Source organism: Pezoporus wallicus, unplaced genomic scaffold (genome assembly GCF_028554395.1).
Source record: "Pezoporus wallicus isolate ANWC-B61680 ecotype Strahan unplaced genomic scaffold, APGP_CSIRO_Pwel_v1 contig_8490, whole genome shotgun sequence".
Lineage (NCBI taxonomy): Eukaryota > Metazoa > Chordata > Aves > Psittaciformes > Psittacidae > Pezoporus > Pezoporus wallicus.
The window spans coordinates 603,415-631,020 of NW_026642793.1; the positions used below are offsets into that span (position 1 = coordinate 603,415).

Here is a 27,606-nt window from a genome sequence, read left to right on the forward strand (position 1 = left end):
AGTCCCCACATGCAGCAGCTGTGCTGAGTCAGCATTAGTTCGAGCTCTGATTTTAAATCTTTGCTTCTCACACCCTCCACAGGCTTGTTGTTTTGCTTTGGGTTTGTTTTTTTTTCTCTGCACTTTCTCCCATCATTTGCTTTGCTCTTCAAGTTGATGACTTATTTTACCTCTACCAGCACCTCCCCATGCACAGCTCCTGCAGAACAGGCTCGCTGTATGTCTCTCCAGCACACTCATTCCCTCTCTTTTCCCTGCAAATCAAACAACTTACCCTTCCAGAGCCCTCTATTCCTCATATGTCCGTGCTGTTCGGTGGGAAACAAATCCCATAGGATGAGGTTGTGTTGCAATCAGCTCACAGAGGGTGCAGGCATAGAGAGAGCCTTCACAGGGTGGCTTAACCTCTCACAGTGTTTCCCCTGACAATCATTTGGATCCTTAATCTTAGCAACAACGACTTTTCAGCTTGAAATTCAATAAACCTGCCTGGAATCACAGTCCTTTGGGCTGGCTAGCTAATAAAAAACGGTTTAGCCATTCCCATGCACCTTATTGATATAAATGGATGGTGACATGAGCTCTGGAAAACATACCCCAGCGTCTGCATCTACTGATGCTATTTAACCCTTGGATGCGAAGGGTGGGCAGCTTGGGCTCCTACTCCTGCACACTGACATTGGTCTCTGAGCCAGTGTTTCAGTTCAGTCTCATGTAATGGTCTGTTGGGTTGGAGGGACAGCTCAATACAGCACTGTGGGGCTGCAGCACTTGCTCTGGCATGCAGGTCAGTTAACAAGCCTTAGTGATGATAAGGAATATTTGGCCATATTTATTGTGTGTACCTAATCTGATACGATTCACACATGTGACCACATCTCTGATCAAACTTGACAGCATATTAAAACTTAAATGAAAGTTTTAAGTACTTCATTGCTTTGCTTCAACTCAGTATTGATTTAGGAATAGATTTCTGCCTGCTAAGGAAGAAAGTTTTGGGAGTGTGGGGGTACCAGTCCCCAGTATCACTTTTGCAAGGTCCTTCTTGAGTCCATCACAGGGTTAGCTCAGGGTGGTCCCTCTGCTCTGCTGTCTGCCTTGCTAAATATGACAGCACAAACTGCAGGGGAGCACCTTGCAACAGTGCACTGGAGATTTGGCAGGGGAAGGGAAGTGGCTTGTGCCACTGCATCCTGTCTCACGTCTCATCACACTCTCTCCTCCAGCAATATCATCAAAGGTGACTCACAAGAAGCCTCATCCCAGAGGGCATTTGGACAGGCATCTCACAGCCTGTTCCATCCCCATCTTCTGGATGGAAAGGTAAAGGGACTGCTCAAACCATTCAGATCTGGAGCTGATTTTGCTGAGCATCCTGTTTAACTTATTTGGAGACTATCAGAAGGTTGCACTTCCACAGAGAGAGATCAGGAGCTTCTCCTAGGCAGGGCTTTGAAGAAGCATGAAAGGAAAGAGAGGGTTTAGCCATGCCAATGCCAACAGGGCCTACAAGGACACCCCCCCCCCAAACCTCCCCAGGACAGCTGCCCTTGGTGGCCAACCCCTCAGTGCGGTCCGGGCTTATGGAGGAGCTGTGGGAACATGACAGGGACAGGCTTGGACATCAAGTACACTGCTGGCCACATCGTATTTCAGCCCGTAGCTCAGAAAAAGGCAGCGAGTCACCATCCGTGAGTTGCCGAAAGGGGTTTGATTTTCATCACTGACAGCTCTGGATATTAAAGGGATAAACAAATACAAAGTTCTGGGAAGAGAATGTTTATAAAGGGTAGAAAAGAAGAACAAACACGTTGGCAGAGTATCCCTGTGTGAAGGCGAGGGCATGTTCCTAGCTTGAGGGGGGAAGGAAAACTTAAGGGGCTAACATGCGGCTTATGGCATAACAGTCCTAAAATATATGCAATTGTGTTGTGCAGGCTTTACTAGGCTTCAAACATGGATTTTTTCTTTTTTTTTATGGCAAGAAAGTGGCTGAGACACAGTCCAGAGCCGTAGTTTTTGCTGCACAGCCCTACATCCCAGGCTCTGCCTCGGTGGCCACTGCAATGACGAAGCAGCTTCAGCAAACGTGTGCTTAATCGGGTCTGTGCTCCCCAGCCTCAAGTGAGTGTGCTGCACTAGAGGTTAATAAATGGGAAACCTAAAAATATCCCACTCTAGGGAAAACTGCGAACCTTGAAGTCCTTCACACAGGACTATCTCAATACCCCTTTGATTTCCTGTTGCAAAGGGCTTCCAAATGTTATAAGCTTTTAGTTTTCCTCCAAATGAAAACCAGTTCTAAACCATTAAAGGGCTGAGCTGACTTGATCTGAGATGCAGACTTTTACATCTCCCAGCAACCTTAAAGCTCCCTGGGTTGGGATCAGCTGTTTCCACCCTATTACCCCACTCCAGGAGCACCATGAAGGCATTTGCCTTCACTTGACATGGAGGAACAGTCATTGCAGCGCTTCTGAAATGCAGTCACAATGTGAGAAACCACCCTGAATTCTCACTTTGGTTTGTATTTTTAGGGCTTAGGGAAGCTCCTGATCCTCCTTTGGTGCTCTCCTTTTGGAGAATGGGGCTCAGAATAGTAACAATAATGGGTGTTGCTCTTACCCTGCTGACTTTACATGAGATCAGAATTTGGCCCTGCTTTTGCCAAAAGTCAACGACGGCAGCGGCTCCTCACACAGTGTTCTAATGATGCTGCTGTTGTTTTTATTTGTATCGATTTGCTGGCACCTCCAGCGCAGCAGTTGTGAGAGCAAACATCTCGCAGCCTGACACGCTGCCAAGCCGTCTCTGCGACGGTGAAATAACCACATTTTATTTCTCCGTCTGCTTCTCCCCCCATTGTTTTCATTTAAACCGATGGTGTCACTGGCGAGGGTCTCTGCTGACATGTAGGATTTCCTCGCCGCAGCCCCGTCTCAATGCTAACCCACACAATGCGACAGTATTGAGATGTCAGAGCCTCTGTGCCTGATAAAGGTATCAAGACAGATCCCGGTCCCAGCGACAACAGCACAAACTGAGCCCTCCCCAGCGGCCACCAGCGGTCCCCGCTGTATCCCTCACTTATGCCAAACCTCCGCAGTGCCCTGGCTTTTCCTCTGACCCGAACAACCTCAGCTTGGCTCTTACGCAGGTTGGGGTTTTGGGGCCCCCTGTGCAGAGCATTTTCAGCTCTGCTAATATTTGCATCTATTTTCGGCGAAAGAGCTGTTGCGTCAAGGGGGATTAAAGCGGAGCTGTGACTTCTTGCGAAGCCGCTCGGATCGCCTGTCAGCAGGAACTGAGTCATGTCACTTAGGCAGCTCGGCTGTGTCAGGGGGTCTCTGAGATGACCACACTATCCCAAAGCATAGCTGTGATCCCAAACCATAACTAGATCATTGTAATCCTAACTAAATGCAAGTGACATATAATTAGGTTTTATTAAAGCAAGAAACATGCAGAGTCTGCAGAGGCTGTGATTATTCCCATCAATAAAACACAGCGATTCTGGGGTTTGTTGCTTGAACCCGGGGGGGGGGGGGGGGGTTTTATCAGGTTGCAGGTGGCTTCGTGTCGGGGTACAGGATGGCAACCATGCAGGGGGGAGGATGCGTTGCCTGTTGGCTCTGCAAGTCCTCAGACTGAGCCGAAGCGCTGCTCATCGTTTTTGGTCCACGGACCCCTTCCAGCCCCTTCCCACCGCCTCTTCTCAGAAAGCGCGCACTTCTAGGGCCGGAGGAAGGACTCGCACGGGTGCCACCACGGGAGCGCTGCCGGGAGGCTGAGCCAACTTCAACTCACGTCTATGGGAAAAGGGCGCCTGCCTCCCCCCGAGCGCTTGGCGGGAGAACCCAGGGGCCCGGCTGCCTCCTTCCCCCTCCCATCGGAGCCCCGTTCATCCCCCCCCGCAGCCCCGGGGGCCGGGCGCGGAGCGGAGCGGGCGGCGGGCGCGGCCCCCCGCGGCGGCGGCTGCGGCGGGGCGGGGCGGGACAGGGCGGTGGGGCGGGCGGCCCGGCCCGGCGGGCGGAGACATCGCGGCCGCCCCGCTCCGCGCCCGCGCCGCTCTGAGCAGACGCAGGAGAGCCGCGGCTGCGGGTGGACGGGCGGGCGGCGGACGGGGCTCCTACGGCCGGGCGCGCTCGCTCCGTCCATGCGCGGTGCCTGCGCAGGTAGGCGCCCGCACTCAGCGCGTCCCCCCCCGCGCGTTTTTACTCCATCCACCACTTTTTTCCCTCCCTTTTTACTACTATTTTTACTTTTTACTCTTATTTTTCCTCCTTCTCCGTGTCGGCACCGGGGGCGGGGCGGTTCGTCCTCCCCTCCCCTAAGCGCCTCTTTCCCTCTCCTGGCAGCGCGGCGGCGGAGCGGAGCGGTGAGCGGCGGCAGCATGCGGCCGCGGGATGTCTGAGGCGGGCGGTGCGCTGCCCCGGCGCCGCGCCGGAGGCATGCGGGCGGGCTGGGGCTCCGTCTGGTGCCTGTGCCTGGCGGCGGCCGTCGCAGGGATGCCGGCGGGGCGGCGGGCCGGCGGAGCGGCGGCGGAGAGGAGCGGCGGGCAGCCGGCAGGTAAGGCAGCCTGCGCGGCCGCGCACACGTGCTCCGCGCTGCGGATCGGGTCGGGAAGGGGGGATCGGTCTCGGTGGGGATCGGTTTAACTCTACGAACCTCCTTATCGGAGTGCGGAGCGGGGCGGGTGCGGACCGCCAGAGCCGTCTTGGGAGCGGGAGTTCGGAGCGCGGGAGGCGGCAGCCGGGCGGGCCGGGTTCTCCTCCTCTCCCCGCGGCTCGGGCAAGCCGCAGAGGTGCCCAGGAGGGAAGAACTGCTTTTAAGCCGTTGCTTGTCTCCCTTGAGCCCTCTCCCCGCCGTGGCAGCGCATGCAGCACCCCCGGTGGGATCCGTGGCTGTGGTTGGGGAAGGAAGGATGCCTCCCTAGCGCGCATCTTCAGCGCACATCCGAAGTGCTCCGGGAGTGTGTGTGCTTGTGTGGGAAAAGTGAGGAAGGGTCGTTTATAGCTAAGTTTTAGGAGCAACACGATTTGCGCCGGCTCCAGGTAGGCACACGCTGGATCGCAGCTTAGTAACTGCGGCTGTGCTGAGGAGGGAACAGCATTTCAGGGGAGCCAGCGAAGGTCCCCCCTCGAGTGGCAGTGCTGAGGTTGCAAGTGAAAGAAAGTTGACACGTCGGACAAAAGCTGTTTAGTTTGCTGTTGGGGCTTTCTTAATGATACACGGCGGGTTTGAAACGTGTCTCTGATACGCCTCAGCTGCTACCTGAGTCCCTGTTTATTTTTCAAAGCTCTTTAATGGAAGGGAGCCCCTCCGCAGTCCCCCGTTTCGGGGTTGCATGTACCCGGCAGAAAGTTTCCATTGTTCAGGAAAGGGTTTGAAGCCTGTTTGCCAAAAAAGTGACAGGGGAATAAATGGGCTTCGTGGAGGCTGGGGGGTGGGGGCATTACTTTCATACCCCTTTTGGTTAAAGCTATAAATCACACCGGGGGTTGGTTTTGTTTTCAAGAAAGTCCTAATAAAACACCAGATTCTTAGTGTAACTCGTTTGGCTCATTTTTCACAGCCAAAGGAATTGATTTATGGGGCAACATCTCGGCGACTTGGTCAGAGCAGTTAAGGTCGGTGTGCGGGAGGAAGGGCGCAGCCTGGGCTGGTTGTTGGGGTGGGAAGTGCCAGAAGCGAAGTGTCCCCACTTCTCCCTGGGTTAGGCTTAAGTACGTATTGGCACTGGCACTTTAGGCAGGGTTGAAGCAATCGGGTAGGGAGCAACCTCGGTGGTCCCCTGGGTTTCCCCCCACACCTTCAGCCTGTAGCTGGGGGTTGATAATGTGTTCAAGTGGTGCTCAACCCTCCTCGTGCTCTTAAGACACCTTTGCAAGTCAAGGCTTTAGGATGCTGTTGGAAATGTAACAAGTGGCACACTCATAGTTCACACTGAGGGAAACATCATCGGATGTCTGTGAGCTGAGCGACGGGTTGGGATTTCTAGGGGCTCCGGTAGAAATCCTCAGGACAGGCTCTCTTACCGCTGTCAGCTTTCCCTAAGGCAGAGTTGTCACTGTCAACCCCTTCTGTGCTCTCTAGGAGCAGGGTTCAGCTCTGTGCAGAGGGCTTCCATTAACTCCAGCACCCAGCGGTGTCTCCAAGGGTCACCCCATCACTATGAACAGGCTGGGGGCTGCATAGGGATGCTGGTAGCTCTCCCACCGCCACCAACCACGTGTGCTGCGGGAAGCGTGAAGCTGGTGCTGCTCGCCCAGCTCCATGCTGAAGCCAGCAGCCCCGCAAGCACAGGGGCACCCGCTGCCCGTCCGACTTGGGGGGGGGAAAGGTTGTGCAAAAGAAACTGTAAAGAATATAAACCTTCAGAGCCAAGTAAAAACACATCTTACTTTTTCAGTCTTTTTGAATTGAATGGTAAAAAGCAAATTCTTTCTCCTAGTCAAATGGGCCATGGGGTATTGGCTCATTACTGAGGGTTGTTGTTCGCTGGGCTTTGCATTTACAGTCTAAGGCCTTATTTTCCATAAAGGGGCTTGGAAGGATTTTTCCCCAGTGATCTAATTCTCCACACGGGGCTGTGAAGGCTATAACAGCTACTGCTTTGTGCCTATACTCAGCTACATAAAACACACATTGAAGGGAGGCATTCTGAAGGTATGTGTATGTTTGCTAATATGAATACTCGCTATTAGCGGAGGTGGAGGGGGTGCAGGTTTTAACATCTCCGCAGGGAGGTGTTCGGCTGTTGGCAGGAAGGAGGCAGATGGCGGGGCTGTTGCTGAATAGAAGCTAAACTAAAAACACCAGGGGCCTCATCTGGGCTGAGTTTCTCTTCTCTCCCTTTCTCGGGGCTGCTGCAGGAAGAACAATGTCAAATTTCCCCCCCACCCCCCTTTTTTCTCTTTTTTATGAATGAAAGTAGAGAGGCGAGGCAGGATTGAATGTGTATGTCATTCAGGGGCTATGACAGAGATGATTAGGGAGGTCAGTGAACTCCTTTGCAGCCTTGAGCATGCGGTCACTCTATTCAGCAGCCACAGAATAGACATCAATATAAAAAAGCCCGTCCAATTTGCATTAGTATTCAGATAAAGATATTACTTGGTACGATTTGTGCATGTCAAGTAACGCTGGCTGTTTTCTTAGAGAGCAGACCAACTGAAACAGGAGAGTTTTGCTTTTAAAAACTTCAGATAACCGGCGTGTCTCCTGTGGCTGGTTTGTGTGTGTCTGTCTGCATACAGTGTACGTGGAAAAGGGGAATTTCTGGGCTTCTTAGGATTCGTAGCGCACTAGTTAGCTGCTAAAGCTGTCTGCGTGCATTGAAAGAGTTGTATAGAGAGCCCCTAAGGTTTGTGAGGAAAGGGGAGAGCTCTCCCAGTCTGTCAGGAGCAGGAACTGACGTTCCCTTGTGCAGCACTGGAGTCAAATTGTCACTCAAGAGTTACTGCTCAGGCAGATTTCAAGCCAAAAGAACGGAAGAGGGTTTCTTTCGGGATTTTGCTTAAGTTGAATGGGAGGGCATGTACCGATTCCTATGACCTTTGTGCTTAGGAAGAACTGGTGATGTGCTGGTTGAGGTGTTACTCTTCATGAAGCTGGTGGCAGCCAGGATCTCATAGCCTTTTGGCACACACCCAGCAATGGGTCCAAGGTGTAGGGTATGATGATCTGCGTCGCTTTGCTTTGTGTGTTTCAGATTTCACCTTGAAATTAAAGAGGTATTGCAATGAGTCCCAAATGGCACCAACCATTCCTGGAGCTGTCCTTGGCATTTATGTGTTAAAACCCTCTGAAAAGAGTCTCTGATATATTGATCGTGCTTCTTACTTTTGCTTGAGACCGGAAACGTTTTAGATTCAGTGGGCAGGTATGAGTGATGCAGTTCTGAGGTTAAAAGTTGATCTATTTGTTCTCATTAGCAGCTAAAAATTAAGTCTTTAATGTTCAGACTAATATATTTTACTGAGCGATAAGAGGACATAAGTAAAGGATGATAAAATATGGCTTCTATAAAAATCTATTTCTTAACTAGCAAATAGTGAACTACAAAGTCCATTCCAGTGCAGAGACAGATTCATTAATATATTAGATACTGGCTGTATAGCATCAGGTCTTCTGCATGTATAGACAAGGGTGGCTCCAATTAAATCTGAGGGTTTCTTTTTCCTTTTAATTAAGACTTTATTAACAACCACTGAGTAGGGAACGTGATGAAAGTAAATCTGAAAATGGTATAGTGAAGTGTTGATCTGCTAATTAAATCACACAATTAAGGCAAGCCATTCTGACCAGCACAGTGACTGTTATGACTCCCTCCAACAAATCTTCAGTGCTGTTTGGGAAAGTGTACCTATCCCAAAGCCGCCTGAGCGTGGGTTTGGAAGTTTGGCAAACACTAAAGAAGTCTTGATGGCTGCATCACCACTGCATCTGGACCATTTCCATCCAGTGGGACCCGGTCTGCTGCCTGGACAAAGCTGAAATTTTGTGTGAAGCTGGAGGAGGACTTTCCCCCCTTTATAAGGCTGGGAAACAAAATATTTCTTCTTAAAATATAGTCAATAAAAGTGAACTTTGACACCCAGCTCTGTGCTTAGAAAGCTGTCCTCCCTGAAAATTTACTGTGTACATCTGCTGTTTCACCTGGAGACCCTAAAAGACAGGGAATCAGCCCAGTTTCTGAGCAGTTATTAAAGCTCCAGTTTACAAAAGCATTTGACCAAGCTGTTTCTGACAGTGATCTGTAGCTGGCACACAGAGCTGTGGCTGAAGGCATTAGCTGAACTGTAATTTCAGCTAAGGTTTTAGGGCATGGCCTGCTGGTGGGTTATTCTGGCTGGTCTTTCAAGTGTGTAGGGTCCAGTGCAGGAGCCTGGGCATGGGCCCTTGGACTTCAGAATAGGTGGACAAGTGGCTGTGTGGTTCTCATAGAATCAACTAGATTGGAAAAGACCTTTAAGATCATCCAACCGTTACCCCAGGAATGCCATAGTTTAGCTTTTGGCAATTTTTGGTCCATGTGGGGTAGACCCAGCAGGAATATTGCAAATTCAGATATTTCTACTAAAAATAGCAGGGAAATTTGCTCCCCAGTTTGGTGACTTTCTCCCAGCTAGGCTGAACCTGATACACAATCAATTAAACAGACTTTAATCTGTTCCCCGTTTGAGTAGCTTTTTCTCCTTTTTCCTAGTGTGCTACATACTTGTAACTTCTCCTGTGTCTTGGGAGCTTGTTTGGCTCTCCATACCTGTTTGTTTTTTCTGATCCTTCAGAACCCAACTAAAACCCAAACGCAAACCCTAGCTTGAAATTGCCTGCTGACTCAGCACCCTCCAAGCCATTTGATAGCATGATTTGATGTTTCGGTGTTTGCCATTTCATCTCTTTTTAATACTGTTTAGTTAATAAACTTTATTCTCTTTCATGTACTAGGCTGGATGCCAGAGAGAGGATGGTGGCTTGGTAAAAATTAGCCTCACATCCTTTTCTTTGCAGCAGATGGGACTGTAGTTCAGCAAAGGCAGTCACCGTACGTGGAAGCGGGCAGTCCCTGCTCTTAGGGGGGTGTAAATCTGGTAGCACCCCCACTGCAAACACTGGGCTAAACCCATGTCTGAAGACACGTACAATACCAAAGGCACCTTAAATACCTTGTTACACCCTGACTTCTTTTTCTTGGCCTCCTACAGAGCTTATCAGCTTACTGTTTGCTGCTCTTTTGGCTGTTTATCTGGGGATCTTGTAAAGAAATATGTACTTTTTCTCTGACTGTCCCGGTGCCCCCTTTCTGATACGCTCACAGCTCAGGTTGCCAAGTGCCACAGATATGGTTTAAAGCCCTGAATGTGTGAGGAAGGGCTTTTATTCCCGCGGTGAATGCGGTCTTGCTGGTGTGCTTACCCCTGAAGTATCTGCTCCTTGGCTTGAATGACCAGGAAGTTTCTGTAATATCAAAAGCAAACAAGAACTGTGAGATACGAGCTGAGTAAAACCTTTGGTAAACTTAGTAGTTAAAATGTGAAAGGTAATCAGATGTAAACCTGCCCTGTTATTCTGATAGGGGGGTTTTGTTGCATTCAGGTGGATAGGGACTAGCCAGGAAGTTAACTTCTTGTTTATTCGTGTAACACTCAGCTTATGCAATGTAGGAAAGCTTTTTATTTGATGAAGAATATAGCAGCACAGTTGAGCAAGAAAACCTTTCTCCAGTAACTGCTTCAGTTTCAGATGTGCTCATCTAAAAAAGGTGTGGTATTCATTGCAGAGGAGGAGGTAGGTCTCGTGTGCTGACCTTGCTTTGTCAAATCTAGAAAGCAGAGGAAGATAAAGAGTTGGTTAAATAAGGAGGTGATATTAAAACTTGGAAGGAGATTTCTTTATCACACAGAACTGTATGCAAAACAATTACCATGTGCTTACACGCTTAGCATCTGTGAGATATTGGGGCTGTGCCATTTCTGCAGGTTGCGAGGGGTTAAAGGTGTTAATGACTCAGAAGTCAGAAGGGTTCCAAGTTTTCATGTGAGGAAAGGATGAAGTCTGGGATCACTCTCTGCAAGCAAGGGAAGTTCTGCAGGATGTGGTGTGTGCTGAAAGCACTCTTTCCTAGGAAAGCCACAGCATGAGGACCCCAGCATCTGTATTTGCACACAGGGATTGTACTGTGCACTATTGAACTACCTGAAAATGTCAAGCTGACACATGACAGTGTGTTGGTTGGGTTTTCTTTCCCTCTTTTCCTTTTACCTAAGGAGCCAAGCGTCCTGTATTTGTTCGTTTAAGTACAAGGCATTTAGGGAAAGGAAATAACAGGCGACCATGGTGCACTATGGCATGCCAGAGACCCACAAGGCTGGCTTCCCAACTCCTGCTGTTTGATAACTGATGAAAGTATTTATCAGCTTGTTTTCATTTAATGTAGAAAATGGAGTGTTTTATAGTTGTGTCTTTATTGCACCGAACTACCTTGTGCTGTTCACAAGGAATCTCGCTAAACTATTTCAGCTGATGTAGTTAAATCAGTGAAGCTTTGGAGAGCAGATCACTGCTAGGTGATCTCTTGGCCTTTGTGGAGGTGGGGTGCAGACACGGTCCCCGTAGCAGGACCCATATCCTGGAGCTGTCTGGTCACCTTGTGTTGCTGATGGTGGCTCTACAGAGGGACTGGTGGGGTTTCATCATGGCCGTGGGGCAGAAATGATGTGAAGTCTTGAGGCTGTTTCTGTTCAGGGTTCCATGGGATGTGCAGGGTAACTGCGACGCCCTGGACTGACTACTTCTCTCCTCTTACTCCCCTCTGGGGAAGGCAAAATAAGCATCTGTGAAGGCTTTTCTTTTGAGGAAGGGTGAGCTATGGGAGAAGTTCCTAGATCCAAATGATGAGACCAGCTTTTATCGACCTTATGCATTCCCTGTCAAAAAAACCCTGAGAAGCTCCCAAGAATTGGATTTTTAATTTTACTTTGATGCTTGGCAGAGCTTGTAAAGATCCTTCATGGCAAGCTTGGCCATGGGTTGTTGCTTTGTTTAGGGGTTTTGCCATTCTCTGCTGCTTGTAGTCCCGTAAAAATAATAATGAGGTCGTGATCTTGCGCCTATTGAATCCAAAGCAAAAAGCCCCCATTGATTTCCAAGGGAGCAGGCTGAAGCCCTTCACAGATCGTGGTGGGAGCAGCTATTTAGCATAAGCAGGGATTGTTTGGGAAGTTTTCTAATGACCCAAACATTTTAACAAGCAGAAGAAACTCAGCGAGTAAAAGGGCTCCCCGCTTTGGGGGTGGGGAGATGCCTGGTGCTGCTTCATGGGGGCAATCCCTGGAGCCGGCTCTCTGACCTCCCGTTCCTCTCACCCTGCTACAAAGCAGACCTTCGCTTCCAATCTTGGCTTTTATAACTGCGGCTTTGGCGCAAACCGATGGCAGCATCACAGCCCAAACGCGACGGTGACGACCTGAGGCAACGGTGATGGTCACTGCCCGGCCCCCCCATCACTCTGGCTCAAGTCCTGCGTGGAGCCGAGCTGCAGTGCCGGCCGCCGTGCGCTCATGCCCCATCCTTATTGCCATTGTATCAGTGTCGGCCGGCGTTAGCCCCATGTGCTGTGATCTGTGGGCCGCACAATGCGCCGGGGAAAGTGTTAATAATCCCCTGCGGGGGTCCGCAGCGAGCCGGGGCCGAGCCGGCTTTCCCTGCACCGAGACCCTTGCACCGGGGTAGGCGCCGGTGAGGAGCTTTCCCGGCACTTTATGGGCTGTCAAAGCAGGGGAGAAAAGAGTTTTCTCAGAGGATTGGGGGTTTGGTTTTTTCATACCCTCCTCTTTCATGTGCAAGACTCAAGCAGAAGAAATTCCCTCCCAGCAAAATACTTGAGCAGCTTGTTTGGAGGCTGTAGGTCTTGAGCTAACTGATGATTTGATCTTCGTTTAGGTTTTTATAACTTGTCTATATAGATTCCCCCAGGCAAGAGTTTTGTTCCTAGCCAGTAGCAGGATCTGTGCAAGATGAGCCTGTTGATTCCCCAAGGTGTGCTTTGGGAGATGGGGGGTATCGGAGCTAAAAGTGAAGGGGAAAAACCAGTTGCAATGAGAAGATTATGAGTGTGCCCTGACAACCAGCATGTGCAACCAAAGATAAATCCTCTGTGAGCCTGTCTTTAATTAAAAGAATGACTGGAATTAGGCAGAGAACCATCTCTCCTGATCTGTATCATGTGTATCTGCACGAATTAAGCATTTTTGGGGAGGGAAAAGAGAAAAACACCAGATTTTAATCTTCCTCTGGTAGCCGATACATCTGCCTTTTGAAAGGGCATATTTCTCCCTGTCTTAGAGTACCCAGGCTTGTTGACAGTAAACAACTGTCACTTGGCAGTTTATGAAAGAAGATTGTTTGAGAAAACATGTCCAGTTTAAATCGTTATGTTAATAGGCTGGGGATTCAAGTAGGGGGGCTGGTAAATGGAGGTGCATAAATTAGTTGGTATTTACAGCGTTAGAGATGAGCTATGAGTTAATGCTGGGGAGGGAGAAAGAAAAACCACATGGATTTTTTACAGCCGGTGTGTTATGCATGCTTTCTGTGAAAGCATTATTATTTATTCCAGGGAAAACTCAAAAAGCCTCTTTTTTTTTTGCTGTATGTGGTGGGAGGCCCCTGGGTGGGATGCGCCACGGGGCTGGGAGCCGAGCACTCCCACTGACCGGCCCTAATGCTGCTTCACGCTCCACAGGCAGCATTTAGACCTTGCAGCAACCCTGATGCGTCCTTAGCCTTTGCTTCGCAGGGGTGATGGGAAGAGGAGGCTGCAGGAAAAGTCTGCCCTCCCAATTTGTGCTTTGATTAATTACAGAAAGGAAGGAAAAAAGCAGCAGTAAGGAACAGCAGATGGTGTCCTCTCTGCATCCCTGCCTCAAGTTGCTACAAATCCATCACCCACCTTCTTCAGAGTTGCAACACTCGTGAACGTAGTGAGTGATGAGCGAGTGCAAAAGCGTTGGTTCCAGCTCAGCATCGGTGTCAAAAGCATAATGAGTGAGAGCCTGATGTCAGGCACTTGAGATCTGTAATTAAGCATAAAAAACAAGTTTCAGGCTTTCCATTCTCCTGATCTCCCTCTCTTGGGAACAAGGGTATATGCGGCTATTGGGGAATGCTGGCATTAGTCCTGAGGATACTGGGTAAAGCCACCCTCCTGCGCTCTCAGCTCACATTCTAGCTGGGTTACAGTATAAATGCAATAGATACTGTGGCGTTTAAGTAAATACAGTGTTACAGATGCTCAACTTTACTTTCGGCCTTGGGTATCTTAGAGGGGGCACCTTGAAAGCAGCACGTTCTCTTCCCTTCATTCCAGGTAGAGCGCAGAGAAAGCTGCAGGAGCAAATGGGCGCATTGTCCATACTCTGGGAGCATGGACGAACGGGTCACAGTTTTCTTTTGGCCAGTGGCTCAACTAGTATTGCAGTTATTTGGACAAGGAGGCAAAAGAAACCCAAACCTGAAGCCTCCACCACAGAAATGCTTTGCAATATGCTCAGACAAAAAGGAAAATAACTCCTAGAAAGTGTTTATGAGTTGTACTGGGACTCCAACCTGTGTTATTATTTAGTGAAGGAATGAGATTTCTGCTTCATTTTTATCTGTAGGCTGTTGGCGTCAGGGGGTTTGGGGGGAAAAGTTTTCATGGAGGGATGAGAACAACACAGAGGCAGACAGCAGGGGGTTCTCCTACGCCCCATCTCCCTTGGTGCAGGGACAAAAAGGGGCAGGTTTGTACCTTCCACTGGTTCCTACAATGGGTCGAGAAACTGAGCTGTCTGCCTGGGTCTGGTGACCGCACAATGTTAAATCCTTCCTGTGAGGAGCTCTCAACAACCCGAACAACGTCATCTTGTGGGTGGAATGTGTTAGTCCTGGCAAAAAAAAAGGGCCTGAAACCTCCTCAGGTGCTTTGAAAATAAGTGTAAATGTTTGAAGTGGAGATTTTCTTCCCCTCTGTCCCCCTCCTTCCAGTGCATAGGAAATGAAGTGGGGACAAACAGGGCAGTCTTTGCAGGAATAACATCACCCACTGCTTGAGCCCAGCCGTTTTAGGGATGAAAAAGAACAGTTGGAGGAACAGCACATGGTGTCTTGGGGCAGCTGGCCCTGCATTAGTCACCCACCCTCAGAAAGGGAGTGGAGGGGCTGGAATGCTGTGGGCAGCTCTTGTTCCATTTGTGGGTGTATACATCAATGTGAATAGGTACAAATACATGAGGAGGTTGACCAACCTCCTTTGGCGCCTGACTTTCAGACAAACCCAGCCCTTGAGTGGCTGCTGGGCTCATTTTTTGTCGTACATATATTCTATCTGCCATAGAGAAGTGGCTGTTTTATTCCCCTTGGCTTGCCTGTTGCAATGACCATCCCTGCTGTCACAACAGCATCCATCTCGGACACTTGGATGCTTCTCCTCAGAGAGAAGAAAGTGTTCCGGGGCAGGGGGGGGGAAGGAAAGAAAAAGCAGAGAAAGTCAGACTGTAGAGGACAGAGCAGGTACAAAAGTGGAAGGTCTCTGGTGCAGGTAGGACCAGCCATGTCCTGCTGCAGGACACTGGAGAGGGTCCTCTGCAGAGGGTCTACGTTTCCTTACGGCAGCATTAAGATAACTGTGTGTAGGGGCATCTAACCTGCTTCTGGTAATACAGGAGCCTAACGTAGTAGTTTGTAGATGATTATTTGGGGGGCATTAAAACCGCTTGAAGGCAGCGGGAACCAAGACACGCATGACTTCCTTGAACTCTCTCTGAATTTATTACGTGCAGTCCAAACCCCACCGTAATAGATATGGTTGCAGGAGACCATTAAAAGGTCCGTTCTGGTGAACCTGATGCCTTGCTGTTGCTGCTGGAAATGATAAACCGCTGTGTTTGGGTCGGATGGTATGTGATGCCCTGTGTGTGTGCGCGCGTATGCATGGAAGCTGGTAAGTCCTGCTAATTTAGGGATTGTTTTCCAAGTCTGTTTTCCATAACTCCAAGTAGACTTAATACAAATAAAGAACTGACCAAGTTTCCTGTGAGAAGCACAGAACAAATGCTAAGTGTGGGATTTGAATGAAGAAAGGTGAAAACACAAATGTGTACAGGAACAGCAAGTCAAACAAGCTGAAAAAATATTGTAAGGTTGATTTAACAGAGCAGTGAACTCAAAGCTGTCTAATCCCTTTAGCAGCCTTCTTTAAAGAGGAGAAATAAAGGAATTCTCCACATCTACTTTTCTTTCCCTATCTCTCCCAACTCCTAATAATAATAAGGATAAGACTTGGGTTTAGCACAAGGACAAAGTGTTGCAGCTTCAGTTAGATGTGCTTTCTAAATAACAAAACCCATTTGTCATTCGCGACTTTAGATTAAAGTGGATCAGGCTTCCCGAAAGGAGATTACTGTTAAACGTCTCCCAGCTTGGGTACCTGGCACCTAAATCTTGCTTGAGGCACTGAAATAACAGGCTTGGTTTTGAAAGATGCTGAGCCAGGTCAGGCTCTGCATTTAAATCGCTTCAGCACTCTCAAAATCTGGCTATTCATTTTGATGCCTAGATATGGATTTCTGGGCTTAATCACCGACCTTTGCATTTCAAATGTTTGACCTTTGTTTTCTTTACTAAGTACGCAGACAGAGCGGCCCCCAAATTGTTTTGTTTTTCCTTTGACACAGCTGGAAAGGGCCGGCAGAGAAGACTTGGAAGTTCTGTGTCTTATTACTGAGAAACGGGGATCTTTGAAAAATACCATTTTACGTTACTCAAGGGAAACTTGCAAAAGGGGCAATATTTACTCCTTTTCATTCACGTGAACATGATCCACCATATATCCAAACCCCACAATCAGTTGGAAATAAAGCCACCCAAACTACCCTAAACCTTTGCCCTCTCTTAATCCTTGTACAAGAGGGTGGGTTTTTACTTTTTGAGATGTGCTTCCCCCTCCTGAAATAGAGGCAATTGATAGGCTCATAAACAAATACCAAACATTAAGTCCTAATCTCCATATAGAGGAGCCTGACCCTTTTTATGGCGAGAGAGGGTAGAGGGAGGAAACGGGGCCAGGAGTTTGAGGTTTAATGCTTATTAAAGTTTTAGTGGGTGGGAAAATGCAATCAATAAATTCTGTTTAATGCCTCGACACTGGTGTTAGTTTTCACGAGCTGCATTGGAGGGCAGTTTTCATTTTGAAACTAGGACACTCGTAGTTGGAATGACAATTAATGGGGAGTGAATATGGTCCCGGTTGGAAGCCGGTTTTGTGAATAGCAAGAAAACTCCCCCCATCTCCCGCCTTGGCTCTGGAGTGGGGTAGCTTCCGTTTTTAATTAGCAAACCAGGCAAAATTTAGCTCATTGTGTCTTTCTGCTCCTTTGGCCCAGTGGATAACTTGGATTTCTCCATCTTGCTGTCATGAGGCTGTTCTTTTCATTTTTCCCCTTCAGTTTTGGTGCAGGGAGGAAGGGGGGACTTCAGGATACTTAGGATTAAAGTCATTGTTCGGGGGTATTTGCAGCCAGCTGCCTGCATTAAATGAAGATTAGAGGAGCTCGCATTAAAAGTGCAAGGGAAATGCAGAGGAGCTGGGATTTGGGAGCTGCATAGCTGTGAACCGAAGGGGAAAGGTTGGGGCTTTATGGTGGATTTCTTCTGATGCCATGTGATCTCAAAGCCCACTTCAGAAAAGCATCACAAGTACCAGAAAAGCATCACAAGTAACTACCAGGGCCAGGCCTGCCTGGGAATTGTGAAGGGACCTTTGTAAATGTCTTGACATCCCTTTAAAGTTCATATGATGTAAAGGTAAATTTACGGCCTTATGTATTGCTTAAAAAATCACCTACAAGAGCACTAAAGAGGTGGTGAACGTTCTGCCAGAATTCACTGAATAGCCGAAAACCCACCCTGGAGGTCAAACCCCCCAAAACAATGAATTTTTGAAGGATTTTAGGAAAGAAATGTGGGTGTAGAGGAAGAGCCCAGAAGAAGTAACTCAAAGGAATTACTCAGCAATGCATGCTGATTCTTTTAAGGATTTATTAGGAAATTTTAAAGTATTTCCAAAATTTCAGTTTCTTTTTGCTTTGTGGAACACTCACTGATGTAATCCATCATTCTTGGTGCTAACTGCTTGGTACGCATTACCTACAAAGACCTGCTGGGTAACCTGGTCCAGCAAAGCAGGAGGGGGTGGCATGGTGCGCTGAAGCTGAAGAGCATAGGCTTGGTCATAGGACTCAGTCCGGCTCCAGTGGAGGCTGGGAGCAAGTTTTGCCCAGTTCATTGGGCTGCTGGAAAGCCCTCAGTTTCCATAGCTGTTTCCACTGGCTTTGGAAAGGGGTTGTGGCAGCTGCTTGCTTGCTGCAATGCTGAAGTTTCTTGGACACCCTCAGGCATGAGGAGCAGGAATATAAAACATCAGCCACTTTGTGGTGGGATCCATGTGTTGAGATCAAGCTGAGATGCCCTTCTGAGCTGTGCAAAAGCTGGGGCCAAGTTGGCCACTGTTCTTCAGAGGCAGACACTAAAAGGATGGTAACCAAGCTGCACAGTGTCTTGTGCTCCACCTAGGTTCAGCCCAACGAGTGTGCTGTCACTCTGCCTTGAGTAGGGAGCTGTCTGGGTTGACCACTGTGATTGGGTGAGGAGGGCTGTGTGACATGTGGCTGCAAGGATGTGTTTGCCCGTGTGCCAGGCTGGGACTGGTGTCATCCCCACTGCAAGCCTGGGCTGCCGAGATGTGATAACAGCTCATCGGTGGCCCCCTCTGGAGTAGAGCACAAAGGCTTCAGCGCAGGGACAGCAGGAACCATCTGCATGGTGGGAATCCTTGAGGTGATTCAGCATGAACCGGGAGCTCTTGCAGGACACATGGAGCAGCACAGCATGGGGACCTCAGCATCCCCGCACTGCCTGGCGTCTCCTCCACTGCTCCCTGTCCTTGGGGACCATTGATGAAGTAGAGGATATTTCGTATCAGTTCTTCTGTTTCTGTGGAGGGAATGCAGAGCTGTGAGATAGGTAGATAGATACAGGTGGTGGTTGCCTTCCCTCTGGTGTTTTGAGTGGGGAACTAAGGAAAATACTTGATTGCAGTCTTGCCAGATTTTAAGGAGACCTCCTCATCACTGCCTGTTCCCTTAAGCCAACAAAGCCCCAGCCAAAGGCTGTCCTTGGGACAAGCCCTGGGCTCTCAGCAGCAACCAAGGCTTTGTGTCTCCTGGGTTTTTACATTCCCATTTTTGTTGGGTGTAGCCAGGAGACCCTTTTGATTTGCTCCCTGTTGTGTTTCCTTTCTCTCCTCAGGGCTTTCCAAGTGCCACAGGGAAATCCTCCTGGCCAAAGTGTTTCTGTAACTGTTTTAGCTTTGTGATGATTTATTTCTTCTTCTAACTCCCAGCATCTGAATTGGGTGATCTGAGAAAACAGTCCATTAAAAGGAGGATACTGTAGAGTCCTCATGAATCCTGTTTTCTACTTGGCTGGTGGAACAGAAAGCTAATTGCCAGTAGTAAATCCATTCAGAGGGCTGGAGGGAGGGAGAAAAGCTAATATTCCTCCTTGAATGCCATTTAATCTCTGAAACCTTTCATGCAGATGTAAATTAGGATTTGCACAACAGAGTCAACAGTTGCTCCCTAGATAAGGCAGATTTGCAACATCTGCTTTTTCCATTCTAGAGGCTCTTCCAAAGTCGCAGTTGGGGATAGCCAAGCTAAACACTAGAGATTTCTTTTCCTCTCCTTTCCATAATCTCTTGTTTATGGAGCAAACTGCATATGATAGAACTAAACCTGGTTATTGTTCTGCTAATTCGCTAGGAAAGAAGTTTGCTTTCCTCCTAATACAGACCTAAAGTAAAAACCCCGCTGGGTGGTAATAGAGTGCAGCACATTTGTTACATCTTTGGAAGCAGCGTTGTCTGGTAACAATTACATAGGCCACTGCTGTGGTAATAAGCAGTTTACCTTGCATTATTATTAGAAAAGCTACTTTTAAGTTTCCAGAACCAGCCCTCCTCTGCCAAGGGAGCATGCATCCAGTGAAAGATAAAGTGGCATCTTCAAACGATGGAGGCAAACCCTTTTCAGGGGTGGTTTCCTGAAGACACATTGCCTGATCATGCTTTAGGGTTTTACAGAGGCAACCGGATAGTTTTATTCTTGCTGTGGTACGAGCCCCATTGAGGAGGGTTTAGTGGTGGAATTGGCAGCCCTGGGGTAGCGGTTGGATGTGATGATCTTAAAAGTCTTTTCCAACCTAGCTGATTCTATGATTCAGGGGAGATAACCCAGCTGAACACCATTTCAGGGAATGATACTGCTTTGGCAAAGCATCCCATGCTGCTGTGATTGCCAGAGAGAGCCCCTTTGTCCCAGGATGGCTGCAGCCTGATGCTGGGAAATGTGCTCCGAGAGGGGGCTTGACCTTGGAGGGGGAGAAAAGAGTAGGAAAAGCGAAGACAGGATATAGCTATTTCATATAATAGTTATATATCTAAAATATAGACATTATCATAAGCATAAAATACTATATATAACATTATGTATGTATTATGTATTACATTTTGCTGTGCCAGGCTGGTGATGTGCTTTGGGGGCAGCAGAGCCATAGCCAGGCAGGGATGCTGCAGAAAGGAGAGGAGGCTTTGCATAAAGCACCACCAAATATCCACATATCAAAACTACCCCGTCAGCTCCCACAGTGCAGTGAGGGTATGTGGTGACTGTAGGTGAGCTCGCTTTGCTGTGGGGGCCGCTCCCTTGATCTTATCTGCCCTGAGAAGGCAGGTACTTGGATAAACAGGCAATCCCATGATCTTATCATGCCCACCTCTCACCGGGCTGTTGCTCAGTGCGGAACCTGGGGCTGGTTTGGTGGTTTCCAATATGCCCCCGGGGTCTGTCTGCCTGTAGGGAGATAGAAGGAACAGAGGCATGGCAGGGTGCTTGCAGGGAGGTGGCACCGGGGCTGCTTGTCATCCCTCCTGGCTGCTTTTAAAGTAAGGCATGTCCCAGTGAATAGCGTTCAGCAAGAGAAGTGTTTTATTTGCCTTCTGGGCAATGGGGTTTGCTCTTCCCGGTGCAGAAATCCTGAGGCAAGTTGGGAGAGCAGCCCCATTCCATAAGGAGCCACACAGGTGTTGGGAAGAACAGTGTTGTAGGGGGTGAATAATACTGTAGGCTCCTATTAATGCAGGTGGGATACTTACTTAGACTAAACCAGGATTATGCATGCATAGAGGACATGGTGCTGGTCTATGTGCTGTTTGCCATCATGGCCTTGTTCACTGATGCTGGAGGTTTCTGTATCCCTCCAGCAATTAGCCACCAACTCAGTGGCTGTGACTATGGTCCCCTTGGGACCAGGATACCAGACACAACAGGAGAAAGCTCTGGCATGGTTGTTTCCCTGTGATCCTGTAATATATCCTGTCACACTGGATTTGGTGCAATAAAATGCATAGAACAAGAAACAGTTTTGAATTAACCTGAAGAGAGAAATACATGGAGTGCTGCTATCTTGCTGCTTGTTAACATGCCAACTGCAGCTTGTCCAGCTTGAAAAGGGGGAAAATATGATCCTCTTAGGAATGAGACTCTTATTCCATTCCAGCACTGGGCTCTGAAGCAATCCTGAAAAGCCTCTCTGGGATTGCCAGAGTTCAGGGTGGGGTGAGGAATATCTTGCTGATAGTTGACTGAGGGTTGTGTGCCTTGAGCCCTTTGTAGTGGGATGTGTTTGGTTGTGTGGTGGACGTGCCGCAGCTGCGGGATGCTCGCTGAAGGAGGAGGAGGATGATGATGCTCCCACCTGAGCAGACCCTCGGGAGCCTCTCAAGTACTTTGATGTTTGGAAAAGTGGAATCGTGGAAAGCTATTCCAGGAAGAAAAACACAGATGAAGGGAAACAACTGGATAGAATGTCCTGGATCCAGGACTCAGCACCCTCCAACATGGTGTGGGGCCTTGGGGTCCCCCATCTCATAGAGCCTCTCATAGGCAGGATGGGCCTTCGCTGCCCAGTAACAGCCCCCATGGTTTTTGACACAGGACCTGGAAATAGTCTCTGACACCAAGGAGGGCACCAGCCAGGCTCTAGGTTGGCTTGGAGTTTTGGGGGGGGGGGAGGCCCTAAGCAGCCCAAGAATATCCATCACCCTCCACCACTCTGTCCTTTTGTGCCTAAAATGTATATAACTGCATATATCCCCCCCCAGTTCTTGAGAGCTGCTGCGTTACAACCAAAGTAAAACATTTCTAGGCTCAGCCAGAAACAAGTATTGATGTCTGAGAGGAGCAGACATCTGATGGAAATACTGACACACTTAAGCACTTGGAGCTGTGAACCACACAGAAAGTGAATTTTCACTGGGATGAGCCAAGCAGCTAGAGAGATGAAGTATCTTATCCTTATAAGTGAATACATACAAAAGCATTTTAACATTGCTGGGCCAGCTGCTTCTCATTGTAGAAGGTGCTTCCTGACTAGTTGCTGCCTTTTTGCTCTTCTGAACAGCTTAAAATGTGTCTCTCTCTGTAGCATGTTTGCTGTGAGCAGCAGTTGATAATGCTGCAAGTGCTGATCTCCATTAGAAGCGCCTCTTGGTGATTTTCAGCTCATGCTGCTTGGATTGAACTAATAAATGGTTGAATTTTAGTCATATTTTGGGAGTCCACAACCTTAATTGTCTACTCCTTTCTAAGAACCTGCTAAAGCAGCAAATGCATTAATCCCTGCCTTGCTGTCAAGTGATGGAGTGGGTTCCTGTAATCCCTATGTGAGTTTACTCCCGGTAATTTATCCCCATGTGTTGTGGTTTAACCCCAGCCAGCAGCTCAGCCCCACACAGCCGCTTGCTCACTCCCCCTGCAGTGGGACTGGGGAGAGGAGCAGAGGAATTAAAGTGAGAAAACTCGTGGGTTGAGATAAAGACAGTTTAATAGGTAAAGCAAAAGCTGCGCACACAAGCAAAGCAGAACAAGGAATTGACTCGTCACTTCCTATGTTCAGCCATCTCCAGGACAGCAGGGCTCCACCATGCATAACAGTGACTTGGGAAGGCAAACACCGTGACTCCAAATGTCCCCCTTCTCGACCCAGCTTTGCATGCTGAGCATGACACCATACCCTATGGGATATCCCTTTGGTCAGCTGGGGTCATCTATCTTGGCTGTGTCCCCTGCCAGCATCTTGCACACCCCCAGCCTGCTCACTGGTGGGGTAAGGAGCAGAAAAGGCCTTGATGCTGTGTAATCACTGTTCATCAGTAACTAAAACACCCATGACTTCTGCAAGGCAGTCTGATGGCTGGATGCTTGGCCTCAGAGGGGGCAACTTCATGTCTTGGTGCCTCTTGTTGAGAAGTTGTTGGAAACACCAGCCATGTGCAGCTGGAAGGCAGGAAGGAGGTGGTGGGCTCTGGGCACCCAGTAGGAGATGTGAGTTCTGGTTCACTGCTTTAAACTCCAGCTGTTCTCACAGTATCACAGTATCACAGTATGCTAGAGATTGGAAGGGACCTCGAAAGATCATCTAGTCCAATCCCCCTGCCGGAGCAGGAACACCTAGATAAGGTTACACAGGAATGTGTCCAGGCGGGTTTTGAATGTCTCCAGGGAAGGAGACTCCACAACCTCCCTGGGCAGCCTGTTCCAGTGTTCCATCACCCTCACTGAGAAGAAGCCAGCAAGGAGATGAGACTGTGCCCACTTTTGGATTTATCACCATATTTAAAAGCTATGTGAGGAATAAGAGTAAAATTTCTTTCTCCAAGTCACAGTTGGGCAAAGTACTCAAGCACCTCGATGTACATTTAAGTGCTTTGTGGAGGTCTCAGGTTTGGATCCCGTTTAATTTTTAAGCCGTAAGCATATAAACTTAAATTTGAACAGCTGTTTAAAGAAGTGACATTAAAATCACTAGTAACATTCTCATTTTAATTCACCACTCTGTCTTTCTAGATACTACTCCCAGTGAGTAGGAGTAAAGTCACTAGGACTGGACTTTACATTTAAGTATCTTGAGGGCTGAACTTTGTATCACGCTATCTGCTGGAAGGACTGAGAGCAGAGATGCTGAAATAAAGTTGTCAGAAACAAGAGACGATGCTCCTTCCCACAGAAGAAGCTTCAGACCCCAGTCATTCTGCTCTGAGCCTAAATTGAATTTCCTCTTTATTTCAGCATGCCCTAATAATGTTTTATAAAATAAGTCTGTCACTTTGTCATTAACCCGCGTTCAATATGGCTTTCAGAAAAGAGTGATTTCCTTTTAAATGGCTGAACAGTGCACTTGGGTTTGTACTTAGTCTGGGCTTGTTCCTGTTTGGTAGGTTTGTGATAGAAAAGCCAAAATACACAAGTCTTGATCATTTGGCAAACATCTTGAGCAGACCTGTGTATTTTGTATGGAGGGGTTGTGCAGCTGCATGGGGTTTGTTTTCCAGTAGATGAAAGTAGCAAGAGCTTCCATCAGAGTCAACAAGCAAAGCAAGATCAGTACCCATCGTGCTAACACAGAGGTGTATACAGGGCTTTTTAACTGGTAGCCAAAGTTGGTACCATTGAAAGAAATCCTTATAGTCTAGAAGAAGAAAGGAAAAAACCTGAAAGGAACAGTTAAACCACAATGTTTCTCAGCCATATTTTCCCCAAGGATATAGTCTGGTTGGGAAGAGACCATAGGTAAACACTCAGTGTCTCAACAAGTGCTGGTCTGATAAGGAGATGCTGGGGCTTCATCTTCTTTTTCTTTTTACTAAAAGTGTATGCTTTCAGGGAAAATCTGTTCATTACAAGGAAAAAAAACCAACACCCTCAACCTTTGACTGCAGGAATACCACAACATTCTGGCCAAACCCGAAAATATTTCAGTTGGAAATGCTGCCAGGGTATCAGAGCAAAAGTTCTTTGAAACCCCAATGAGTGTGGGCTTTGCCTCCTGTGAGACGATACCTCCCATGAAATACCACATTTTGGGGCCCCTGGGATTCTTCATTTCTACCCTGCAAGGCTACTGACTGAAACAGTTTGATATTTATAACTTTTACATTTCCACAAGAATGAAAACCTGCTCGACAAGAAAAGCAATGCATTTTTCTCTTAAAAATGCTCCAACTCTTCCAGTTAATGGCAGAAGAGCAGCTTGAAGCCAACACCACATCCTCAGGTATTCAGAGCTGCTGTAATTACATCGGTTTCACAGTCAAATTGTAGTCTATGAATATGCTTAAGCTGCAAAATTAGGATCTCTATCTATATTGCATTACTATCAGAGTATCAGAGATCAACTCAGGCCACCTGGATTGTAGGATTAGCTTCAGACTTACCTGTCTTGAATTACTTTTTACTTGCTAATCATGTAATCATAGCATCAAAGTGCCTTCATTGTGGAATAGGATTCCACATGATACATATTGTACAAAACCAAGACTCCTCTGCCTAGTGGAGCATAGAGCCTCAGAGCTGGTGTAAGCCAGAAGATAGAGATGGGGCAATGCCAAGTGAAAATGTTGGTTAGCAAATACAAGGTGGGGAGAACAGCAGTCTTACTGTTGATCTAGTTGGGTTGAGGGTAGCTGTAGAGAGCTAATTCTTCCTTATTAAACTGGTAGAAAGGATAAATAAACCATTCAATGTCAAGAATGAGTTTACATGTCACTAAAATGAGCCTGAGGACCATTGGACACAAAAACCAGACTTTCAGCATGCCCCACATTCCTCCATGAGGAAACTTTTGAGCCTGAACCTTTCCTTGTGTCTTTATCCTATGGTAAAACAGACTTCACCATGTGGCAGGGTTCACTGTCATCACTCTGGAACATCAGGAACAAACTGCTGCAGCTGGTAGATAGACCAAAGAAATGGGGATTTAACCTTTCATGCTCAAGTCTTTGGGTTTGCACTTCTTTGTTGTACAGGGGGTGCAGCAGGGAGCTAGTGGTGGGTTCATTTATTTCAGCCATTCCAGCCTGCATCTTCTGTCCAGCCTTCCTTGATTCCTTCATCCCGTAGAGTTTGCCTTTAGGCCACCCAGAGCCACTTGAGAAATGGGTTTATCCCCGTTTCTCCTCCTTGTATCCCCTCCGTCGTGGGTCTTGCAGGGGTTGTGCACAGACTCAATAGGAATAAAGAGATCCAGAGACTGAACTGTGAACTTTGCAGCACACACTTAACATCTACCAGATCACCCCCCCATGCAACATTGGGTGTTGCAATGACCTTGCATAGAGGTCTGTTCTGTTTGTTGTGATGCACCTGGTGGGGTGATGGCCGTGTTTTGGTTACTACAGGGTTGAAGCCATCCTTGTAGGTCAGCTACTTGATTATGGTGTGCACATCTGTCTTTGGAAGAGTTCTGGGCACGTGGAAGCATCAGTAGGACAAACATAAGATATACATTTCTTTTTTAACAGCTTTTCTGTTTTCTGACATCTGCTCTTATTGACTCATTCCCATTTCTTTCTCCCTTTGCAGAATACTTGAGGAGCGAGACCGCCTTTCTAGAAGAGTTGGTGTTTGGAAGTGGAGATACCATTGAACTTTCCTGTAACACCCAAGGCTCTTCCGTGTCCGTTTTCTGGTTTAAAGATGGTATCGGGATTGCACCTACCAACAGAACTCATATTGGACAAAAACTGTTGAAGATAATCAATGTGTCATATGATGACTCGGGGCTGTACAGCTGCAAGCCAAGGCATTCCAATGAGGTCCTGGGAAACTTTACAGTCAGAGTTACAGGTACGAGCAGAAATACAGCTCTCTCGGTGACTTATCCTTACTTTTGTGCCTCCACATGTTCAACAGAGCTGGTGCCTCGTGGTGTTTGTCCATACTCGGTAGGTCTCTACCTCCCTGGTAACTCCTGGCACTGATTAGATTCACAAAACAAACCAATCAATGAAAGAATGCTTGTGTGTCCATACCAAATGTTAAAGCTTGATGTACTGAGAGAGACTTAGAAACGGTGCTAGTCAGATTAAATCCCAAATCCCCCTTTAACACTCAAATAGATGCAATGCTACATGTGCCTTTGAAGTCTTTTGTGGGTGAGTGAACTGTGGCTCAGGGAGGTTAAGTTCCCACTTTATGTGACAAATCAGTGGCAAAATTGCATGTAAAAGCTGGAAGTTCCTGAAAACTGTTTCTCTACCATAGTTGATAAATCTCTTCCCTTCATTCCAGTTATCACAAATTACTAGTCTGTTTCTGAATTAGTTCATCTGTAAGCTGTATATGTCTCAAGTATGTGGTTCATCAAAGGTACTTGCTGGAATTCGTATATTGCAAACAAGTGCTGTGTTAGGAAAGCACATGCTGTCATTTGCTGGGTCGTGTTTTCCGTGATTAGGAGAGGACAGCTACAAGCTGTGCAAGCCTGGATCACTTAACAGAATGTGCCAGAAAAATCTGTTGTTCTCAGATAGCTAATGGCTAGCACTAAGATTGTCTCTGTGATTCCAGGCCGCTGCATTGGTAAATGGGCTCTCATCACTGAGCAGATAGAAAACCTCCTGATCACACCGATTAAAAGCCTGAATTTTCAGAAGAACTAACCCCTTAGATCTAAGGTTTTGAAAACTTTCTTTTGCCCTTGAACTGCTGGAGCTTCTTCAAGCATCCCAGAACAGTAGGTCCTTGCCTTCAAAAGTTGAGTTCCCTCAGAAAGTGAGGGGCTCTGTCTGAAAACCAAACACAGAGATATTTGTGATTGTAAATCACATCCACTCCATAAAGGGTTTTCTCGTGCCAGAAATAGGATTTTGTGTGTGAGAATCAAACCATCATGAGAATAAAAGCTCGTTTCAGTGAGCCTCCACCAACATCTGCTTTTCATTGCATGTTACTGGAGATTGCTGTGAATGCTTCAAGGTCATATCAATTAAATGGTTAAAGGAGTATTTGGCCCTTGAAAGGCTTCCTTTAACTAGGTATGATTATTGGAACTATCCAAGGAACTACAGGTTGTTAGAAACGTTACTCTCTCTTCTTTTTTTAAGTGACATTTAAATGCTTTTGAGTTCAAGGGGCAGCACGGAGGCAGAAGAGGGCAGCTGGT

General features: G+C 47.6%; 1 protein-coding gene across 7 annotated transcripts in view; it reads left to right on the top strand.

Moving 5' to 3' along the window:
* The first annotated feature begins 4,372 nt into the window (after positions 1 to 4,372).
* FGFR3 (fibroblast growth factor receptor 3) overlaps positions 4,373 to 27,606 on the top strand; it is a 56,524-nt gene continuing 33,290 nt past the window's right edge. For 4 of the 7 annotated variants that reach the window (XM_057432269.1, XM_057432270.1, XM_057432271.1 and 1 more), the window contains exons 1-2: positions 4,373 to 4,569; positions 26,025 to 26,288. In XM_057432269.1, coding sequence (XP_057288252.1) covers positions 4,407 to 4,569; positions 26,025 to 26,288 — 427 coding nt within the window. In that variant the 5' untranslated portion in view covers positions 4,373 to 4,406. The remainder of the gene's footprint in view (positions 4,570 to 26,024; positions 26,289 to 27,606) is intronic. The other 3 variants (XM_057432272.1, XM_057432276.1, XM_057432273.1) reach the window with 2 other exon arrangements.